Raw genomic sequence first — 9,107 nt, forward strand, 5'->3', positions numbered from 1 at the left:
GGGGTTATTGGCGAGGTGGAGGCTACCAGGTGGGTCCCCAGGGCAGCCCGCACTGGACGCTTGATGGGGCCGTTCCTGAGATGAGGCTGTAGGAAGAAGAACGGAGAGGAGTGGGAGGGGACATTGGTTTGGGATGTGGTGGGCGCAGAGACAAAGATGTCCAGGAGGCAGCTGGAGGGGACCGAGCTGAGGCCTGGGGAACAGGGGACTGCATTCCTGACTCACAGCATTTCTTCTCTGGTTCTGCCCACAGACCCCCTGCCTCTCCCCTGGGTGCTACAAGAAGTGGAGCTAAGGGTGCTGGGAGAAGCTGCCTGTCAGTGTCTCTACAGCCGGCCTGGTCCCTTCAATCTCACTTTCCAGCTATTGCCAGGGATGCTGTGTGCTGGCTACCCAGAGGGCCGCAGGGACACCTGCCAGGTGAGAGGAGGCCCCTGCACCTGCCTGAAGGGCCAGGCAGAGCCCTCACCAGTAGGAAGCAGTATGATTAATAGACAAATCCCATCTCGCTCATATTTCTGAACCTCATCTGCAAAAAGAGGGCAAGATTGCCAGTGGATGGGATTGATGTGAAGATTACAAATGGACAGAACTTGGGGCTCAGCAAATGGGCACTGTTATCGATGGCAGTGTAGCGCAGTGGTCACATGCCAGACTCTGGAGTGTTATCCTGGTTAGAAGCTCAGTGCCACCACTTATTAGCTGTATAGCCTTGGCCAAGTTATTTGAGCTCTCTCTGTGCAGATTTTCTCATCTGGAAGATGGGGATGATAGTGTTACTTGTCTGGAGGTTATGATGATTAAATAAATCATCATATGATTTATTAATCATTATGATAACTAAATGAATTGGTACATGTAAAAAACATTTAGAACAGTGCCTGGTCCTTAGTAAGAGCTAAATAAGTATTAGCTACTATTATTACTATTATTATTATCATTATATTATTATCCCATATCCTAGCCTATAGCACAGCACCTATCACTTAGTAGATACTCAACAAATAGTTATTTTTTAAAATGAATTAATCCTTCACAGAAGGGAATTTTCCAGATAACCTGCTGAAGGCCAAAACATGATATATTTTAACCATTTTCCCCAGAAATGTTCCCGCAATGGCACAGAGCTTTGAGGGCACTCAAGCATGCATGGTGGTGATGGGGATTCAGGCTAGATGGTTTTCAGGGTCCTTCCCAGTTACGAAGTTCCAGGATCTAGGGACATAATCCCTGCCTTCTTGAACAGGACTGCCAACAATTCAACTTCCTCTAGACCAGTGCTGTCGAATAAAATTTCCTATGATGATGGAAATCTTTTCTATCTGCACTGTCTGATGTGACAGTCACTAGCCACACTGGCTATTGCACATTTGAAAGGTGGCTAGTGTGATCAAGGAATTGAATTTTAATTTTATTTAATTTTAATTAATTCAAATAGCCACATGGGGCTAGTGTCTACCATATTGGACAGCACAATTCTAGATGATTCTGCACCTTCTTTGTAACCCTCCTGGGGTCACAGAGGTGCCTAACCTGGGATATAGTGATATCTTAGGGACAATGCCCCAACATTAAATGGCCCCAGAACCCTTGTTTTAGTGTCTGTTCCTTGTAGTTCTTCCTCCTTACTTGCCTTCAAACTGTCCCTTCTTGCTGCTTTTCTAATAGCCTATTTCCAACAGCCTTTTGCTCCCAAATGCTGGCATCTCTGATTTACTTTAACAATTTAACAAGGAATTCTAACAACTTAGAAATCAAAGACAGGGTTTGTTTGAACTATTTATTGAACAAGAATCATTGGCTCTGAGTGAGACCTGCAGGCCTCTCTGGCATGGCCTTTAATGCGTTAGCTTGGTGCTCCTGGCTTTGACTGCTCATCAGCCTTTCTACTTTACAAGGCTTTCTTCTGTTTAGAGTTGTAGGGATTACAGAGGACAAGGCACAGCCAACAAATGTTTCTAGGAGAAGGTGGCTGTATGTAAGGCCAACCAGAAGAGGTGTAGAACCTTTGCGAGGTGGTCCGGTATAAGCTGGTGGGTCTCTGGGCTGATCCCATGACACTAAGTCATCTATCATCAGGGAGACTCTGGGGGGCCCCTGGTCTGCAAGGAAGGTGGCCGATGGTTCCAGGCGGGAATCACCAGCTTTGGCTTTGGCTGTGGACGGAGGAACCGCCCCGGAGTCTTCACTGCTGTGGCTCCCTATGAGGCATGGATAAGGGAACAGGTGTTGGGCTCAGAGCCTGGCCCTGCCTTTCCCACCCAGTCCCCGGAGCTCCAGTCAGGTCTCCCCGAGCCCACGGATGAGAACTGTACCATCGCCCTGCCAGGTGAGGGGGTGCAGGACACCTGGATGTCAGCTGGATCTGGGAGATTTGAGTTCAGGTGGAAATTGCCTGGGGTTCAGGAAGCCCCCTCACTCAGGCCTCTCACCCCTCAGAGTGCGGGAAGGCCCCAAGGCCAGGGGCCTGGCCCTGGGAAGCCCAGGTGTTGGTCCCAGGATCCAGACCCTGCTATGGGGCACTGGTGTCTGAAAGCTGGGTCTTGGCACCTGCCAGCTGCTTTCCAGGGTGAGTGAAAACCCAGTCTCAGGCAGATTCTTGCCCCTTCCCCCATCAGTCTGAGACACTATCTAACTGGCCCAGCCCTTCCCCTGGGTAGGATAGGGGTAGGGGAGTGGGGTGCCATTGGGAGGTGTATGATCCAGCTCAAAAATCCGGGTCCTAGTCTCTCTGGGGCGAATAGAGGGGTAATACGAATTCGACCCAGGATTGGGGTGGGGGCGTGTCTGAGTGCACAGGTCTCAGGTCCGGGATGCAGAATCCTGCCTGGAGATCCAGAGTCTAAGCCACGGGTGGAGGTTTAGACGTGAGCATGCGGGATCCAGCCCACGTCCCCAGTCTCCCCATCCCGCAGCCGCATCAGCTCAGACCTCCCACCCCGCGACCTGGACAACTGGCGCGTGATGCTGCCCTCGCGCCCGCGCGCGGAGCGGGTGGCACGCCTCGTGCCGCACGAGAACGCCTCGTGGGACGACGCCTCGAACCTGGCGCTGCTGCAGCTGCGCGCGCCCGTGAACCTGAGCGTGGCCCCGCGGCCAGTGTGCCTACCCCACCCAGAACACTATTTCCTGCCCGGAAGCCGCTGCCGCCTGGCTCGCTGGGGCCACACGGGTGAGCAGGGACCCGGCTCGGGCAGGGCGGGGCGGAGCCGGGGCCGGACACCACCGCAGCGTAGGCCTCCTCCCTTTCTCTTCCAGAACCAGTGCCCGGAGCCGGTTCGCTGCTTGAGGCGGAGCTGTTGGGCGTCTGGTGGTGTCATTGCCTGTACGGCCGCCAGGGGGAGTCAGTGCCGCCGCCGGGAGAGCCGCCTCTAGCTATCTGCCCCGCCTACCAGGAGGAGGAGGTGGCGGGCCGCTGCTGGGTGAGCGGCGGGGGGGAGGGGCCCATGGGTCTAAGTAGGAGGGAGGGGCAGACTGGGGGCGGGGCCTGAGAGAGACAGGAACTGGGCTCCGAGATCTGGGGACGGAGGCGGGGTTAAGGCGGGGCCCAACGCGCTAGGGGCGAAGCTTGGCCCAGAAGGACTTTGGGGAGGGGCCCCGAGACCCGCCGGGACTTTTCTCTACCTCTAGGTTTAAAGAGAAACCTAAAGTGAGGGCCGACTTATTACACAGATTTGTGTTGGAGCCTGGCTTGGAGGAGGTGGGATTTGTTATGTCCGAGTACGCGAGAGTGTGGAGTCTAGGAAAGCCCCAGGACTTTGGCATCCCCTCATCAACTGGCACACACCTAGAGGCTGGTAACACACACACTCTCGCTGCAGAACTACTCTCATTGGAGCCTTCTATGCCGGGAAGAGGGGACCTGGTTCCTGGCTGGAATCAGAGACTTACCCAGCGACTGCCTGCGTCCCAGAGCCTTCTATCCGCTGCAGACCCACGGCCCATGGATCAGCCATGTGACTCGGGGAGCCTACCTGGAGGACCAGTTGGCCTGGGACTGGGGCCCTGAGGGGGAGGAGACTGAGACACAAACTTGTCCCCCTCACACAGAGCATGGCGGTGAGGAGGTGCCTTTGGGGCTTAGGGGCTCCTGGGAGTGCTTAGATCCATGGTAGGGGCTTTGGGGTTCAGCTGTTGGGCCCCCACTGAGGGAGTCGCCTCCTCTCCCTAGCCTGTGGACTGCGGCCAGAGCCGGCTCTGACGGGGGGCCTGTGGCCCTGGCTGGCAGAGGTGCATGTAGCTGGAGAGCGAGTCTGCACTGGGATCCTCGTGGCCCCAGGCTGGGTCCTGGCAGCCACTCACTGTATCCTCAGGTGGGTCTCACCCATCTCCCTGGCAAGAGGGAAAAATTGGAAGATGGGCCAAAGGACTCTTTCAATAGAGGTTTGTTCTCCCTTTAGGGCTTTTATAGCACAGGGTAATTGCTGCGACGTGTTTTGAGACAAAGAGAGATTTGGAAGGAGGAATAATGAATGAAGGAGTTAGTGGAATGACCCTGGAGATTCATTCCACCCTTTCCCCTGGACTGGGAAGGACTTTATCAGCAATGAGGGGAACAGGAAATGACACTGGACCTTGTTCCAACAGGCTGGGCTCTACAACAGTGCCTTATATTGAAGTGTACCTGGGCCGGGCTGGGGCCAGCCCCCTCCCACAGAGTCACCAGGTATCCCGGCTTGTCATCAGCATCCGCCTGCCCCGGCACCTGGGACTTCGGCCCCCCCTGGCCCTCCTGGAGCTGAGCTCCCGGGTGGAGCCCTCCCCATCAGCCTTGCCCATCTGCCTTCACCCAGGGGGTACTCCCCTGGGGGCCAGCTGCTGGGTGCTGGGCTGGAAGGACCCCCAGGACCGAGGTGAGAGCCCTGGGTCCTGGGGGTGAGAAGTGGCTGGACACCAGAATCCCTGGGACAAACTTCCTTCCTCTCTCTAGTCCCTGTGGCTGCTGCTGTCTCCATCTTGACACCACGACTCTGTCACTGCCTCTATCAGGGCATTCTGCCCCCTGGAACTCTCTGTGTCCTGTATGCAGAGGGGCAGGAGGACAGGTGTGAGGTACGGAGCCTGGGTATCCTGGTCCAGGCAGGGGAGAGGCAGTGCTGGGCAGCTGGACACCAGGGAGAGGGCAGGGTTGGAATTCTTGGGTGCTGGGTCTCAGATAGGAAGAAGCAGTGCTTCCTGGCTGAACCTTGAGAGGGACCAGGGGCCAAGATGCCTGAGGACGGAGGCAAGCTGTGCTTTGTGGCTGGGCCCTAGAAGGTGCAGGGGACCAGGAGGAAAGGGTAAGAGACCCTTTTGGTCTTGGCTCTGATGCTGCAGGTGACCTCAGCACCTCCGCTCCTGTGCCAGACTGAGGAAGGCTCTTGGGTCCTCGTGGGCATGGCTATTCGAGGCAGCAGGGACCTATTTGCCGCCATCGGACCCGAAGAGACCTGGATCTCCCAGACAGTGGGGGAGGCGCATTTCCTGCACCCCAGTGGCTTCCCCCACTGGCTCCCAGAAGGCGGCGACCTCTGTCCCCCTGACATGGCCAGGGCCTCAGGTTCCCCTCGAGCTGCTCTCTTCCTGCTGCTACTGACCCTCCTGATCCAGGGCTGAGGGGGCCTGGGTCCCTGGGCCACCTCCCCCACCCCCTCCAGCCCTCTACTTCCTACCTGGTGGGGCTGGAATGTGGCCCAACCGGCTCTGTTCCCTTACCCAGAACCTCCTGAGCGCCCCACCCACCTAGACTGCAGCGGCTTCAGGCTTCAGACAATTGGGCCTCAGTGCCCAGCTTTTTTGGGCCCTGGCATGCTTGAGGGCAGGGGGAGCCAGTGGACCACAAAGGTGTAAACAGAGACATGCGTGGCTTTGTGGCATTGCTGGGGGCAGGCTGAGGGACGGGGGAAGCCCCAGGGAGCGGGCCTCTCCCTCCTGGGCCTCTGTGAGTCAGGCCTTGGGCTCCCAGAAAATGTATCCCTGATAATGTGGCATCTGTCCCTCATTCCTGCCCCAGGGCGGGGGAGGTCGAGTGGCCAGCTGGGTGTGTGTTACCTCCCCAGTGGAATCAGCATCCCCAGCACACACCTGCGGGACACCTCAGCCCTAGCTCTCCTGGACCCTGCTGCCCCTCCCCCCAGAGCAAGAAGGACTGAGGGTGAGGGTCAGAGGAAGGGTCCAGGAGTCTGGGAATCCAGGGTCTGTCTGCCATATCCTGTACCTGCACGGAGCCTCCCCCGTACACATACCCTGATGAATGGTGCCCCAGAGTGTTCACCTCCAGTGTCCCCAGTACACACACATGACACTTGTACGGTTCAAGGGTCCACCACATCCTGCCCAGTGCCCCCAGGGTTTGGGCCCCATCAAGAGTCCCCTGTATGTACATCTCACTACCTCCGCCCACCCCCACTTACCAGTGCACCTCCCTGCATTCATTCAACCACGTTCCCTGCTAATTGCTAAGTCCCGGCACAGCTCGGGCCTTGACAAGCCCATGAAGTGCTCCCAACGTGGTGGGGAACACATGGACTGGGGATCAGGAACAAGTCATAGAGGAGGTTCTAGCAAAGAATAAGGGCAAAGGGAGACCCATCCGGGGCAGGAGGGGTGCTTGGGGTGGAAACCAGCCGCTGAGGGTGGCAGAGGAGTCACCTCTGGGGCTAGGGTCACCATCTCTGAGTTGAGTAGGCAGAAGGTTGGGGAGGGGGGACCTTACAGGGAAGCTGGAAGTTCTTGGGAGATTGAGAAGACGGGCAGAGGTTCTTAAAGGCCCTGGCTAATCGTTTTGGTTTTTTTTTTCTTTGGCCGCACTGCATGGCATGCAGGATCTTAGTTCCCTGACCAGGGATCGAACCCCTGCCCCCTGCAGTGGAACACACAGTCCTAGCCACTGGACAGCCAGGGAGAGAATATTCTGCATCTATATCTCCACAGGGACATACACCCCTACCTGCTCTCCATGAGGCAGGAGATAGACGGGCCCCAGGCTGAGTAGCTGGTGTTTGTCCCCTCTGGGCAGATACTCCAAGATGAAGAGGAGGAGGAGCTAAGCCCCACCCAGATAAGAGACCATGTATTTCTCATTCTCGAGGTCAAGGAGACCTTCCCGACTCTACATGCGCAGAAAGGCTCCTCAGAGGTCAAAAAGGAGGGGGTGCTACCCCACAGTAAGTGATGCCAACCTATCCATAGATCTCTTTGCTAGAATCCATCTTGGCTAAGAGTTGCTCACACACACGTGGGAGGACCCTAAGGTAAACCAAGTACGGACTCAGAGGCAGAGAAAGCAAGATGACTGGCCAAAGGAAACCTGGAAGAAATGCCCCATATAAGTGATTCAAACTACCCACAAGCGCGCGACTCTCTCTCTGAGTCCACCTGTGTGTCTATCCACACGTACCCTTTTTCCTCCTAATAAACACTTTACTTGTTTCACTACTTTCCATCTCTTTGTGGAAATTCATTTCTACACAGCTGACGGGACAGGGCCTTGTCACTGGCCACTGGTCCTCTGGTGGTCTAGTGGCTAGGGTTCAGCGCTCTCACTGCCACGGCCTGACTTCCGTCTCTGGCCAGAGAACGGAAATCTTGCTTCAAGCCGCTGCAGGCCGAAGCCACCCAAGATCACCCATACCGTCAGTCACTCGTATGTCATCCCCCACAAACATTTAATATACCCTGTCCTCTACCCAAACCCACCCACAGTGTCCAGGGTCTTCCCCCTCCACCCCAGCTTAGACCCCTTCCCGAGTCAGTCTTTTTTTTTTTAAATAAATTTATTTACTTAATTTATTTATGGCTGCGTTGGGTCTTCGTTGCTGCGCGCGGGTTTTCTCTAATTGCATTGAGCGGGGACTACTCTTCATTGCGGTGCGCGGGTTACTCATTGCGGTGCTTCTCTTGTTGTAGAGCACGGGCTCTAGGCGCGGGCTTCAGTAGTTGTGGTTTGCGGACTCTAGAGCACAGGCTCAGTAGTGTGGCTCACGGGCTGTAGAGTGCGGGCACAGTAGTTGTGGCGCACGGGCTTAGTCGCTCTGCGGCACATGGGATCTTCCCGGACCAGGGCTCGAGCCCGTGTCTCCTGCATTGGCAGGTGGATTCTTAACCACTGCACCACCAGGGAAGTCCCCCGAGTCGGTTTTGTCCCCTTTCCCATTACAGGAATTCCCTGCCCTCCAGCCTAGGCCCTGAAGTCCTGGCTCAGAGGTCCAGACACCTAGTCTTATGGAAGGTAGGTGGACAAGTGGGGCTCTGTATTTCTACAGCTTGAAGCCAACACACTTTCCCAATTGCCCAGATTCATACACTCACAGAGGAGGCTCCTGACGCCCAAACCAGGCACATGGGCCTCCTTTCCCTGAACCTAGGTCACCTGCGCCCTCCTTCTGAGGACGATTCACCTGGACCACCCTTCCCCATCTTTGCCTTGTTAACAGCTTTTCATAATCCCTTTAGGTCTCAGTTCTAAAGGCACCTCCTTGAGGAGCCCTTCTTGATTCCAGCCTAGGTCAGGCTCCTGTAAGTGGCTCCCAGAGTCTGCATTCTTCTTTCTCCATCACAGTTCGTAGCTTGAAATTATTCCGTAATTGTTTGTGTCATTATATGATTCAAGTCTGTCACCCCAAGTTCACCATGAGCTCAGGGAAGGCAGGGACAGTGTCCACTCTGTCTCCTGTGCCTGGAACATATCAGGCGCTCAGTAAGTATTTGTGGGATGGTCAGCACCACCAGACACGCTCACCACACCTCACCACGAAGATGAGGCTGCGGGCTCCACAGAAGGACCTGAAGAGGCCCCAGCCCCGGGGGCAGACCTGGCTGTCCCGGGCTCAGATGCCAGGCCTCAGGCAGAACGGAGGGAGAAGCAGCTATGGCCCCCACGGTAACACAGGCCGGGCCGGGCCCTGGGGGCATAACTGGTCATGGAGACCTGAAAGACCTGGGACCGAGAGCCGCTGGGTCAGGAATCCAGCCATCCGGGTTTCCAGCCCTGCCTGGGGCTGCTCAGCCCAACCCCCCCCAGTCATGGCCCAGAGGGCAGGCCTGGGGCCTAGGTGGCTGGAGGCTCTGGCCACTCTGCTTTTGCTTGGATTATTCCGGAATGAGATGGGTGAGTGTGTGGGGGTGGG

The 9,107-nt window shown here is 56.3% G+C and overlaps 2 protein-coding genes across 2 annotated transcripts in view; both read left to right on the forward strand.

Annotated features, from left to right (window-relative positions):
* PRSS36 (serine protease 36) overlaps positions 1–7,355 on the forward strand; it is a 9,052-nt gene extending 1,697 nt beyond the window's left edge. The window contains exons 6-15 of the mRNA XM_024744331.1: positions 228–420; positions 2,080–2,329; positions 2,440–2,569; positions 2,916–3,172; positions 3,259–3,422; positions 3,822–4,059; positions 4,172–4,313; positions 4,588–4,853; positions 4,931–5,052; positions 5,317–7,355. Of these exons, the coding sequence (XP_024600099.1) occupies positions 228–420; positions 2,080–2,329; positions 2,440–2,569; positions 2,916–3,172; positions 3,259–3,422; positions 3,822–4,059; positions 4,172–4,313; positions 4,588–4,853; positions 4,931–5,052; positions 5,317–5,595 (2,041 nt within the window). The 3' untranslated portion in view covers positions 5,596–7,355. The remainder of the gene's footprint in view (positions 1–227; positions 421–2,079; positions 2,330–2,439; positions 2,570–2,915; positions 3,173–3,258; positions 3,423–3,821; positions 4,060–4,171; positions 4,314–4,587; positions 4,854–4,930; positions 5,053–5,316) is intronic.
* PRSS8 (serine protease 8) overlaps positions 2,098–9,107 on the forward strand; it is a 10,692-nt gene continuing 3,682 nt past the window's right edge. Inside the window, exons 1-3 of the mRNA XM_024744407.1 lie at positions 2,098–2,102; positions 4,495–4,499; positions 9,001–9,088. Of these exons, the coding sequence (XP_024600175.1) occupies positions 9,004–9,088 (85 nt within the window). The 5' untranslated portion in view covers positions 2,098–2,102; positions 4,495–4,499; positions 9,001–9,003. The remainder of the gene's footprint in view (positions 2,103–4,494; positions 4,500–9,000; positions 9,089–9,107) is intronic.

Source organism: Neophocaena asiaeorientalis, unplaced genomic scaffold (genome assembly GCF_003031525.2).
Source record: "Neophocaena asiaeorientalis asiaeorientalis breed wild unplaced genomic scaffold, Neophocaena_asiaeorientalis_V1.1 scaffold91, whole genome shotgun sequence".
NCBI lineage: Eukaryota > Metazoa > Chordata > Mammalia > Artiodactyla > Phocoenidae > Neophocaena > Neophocaena asiaeorientalis.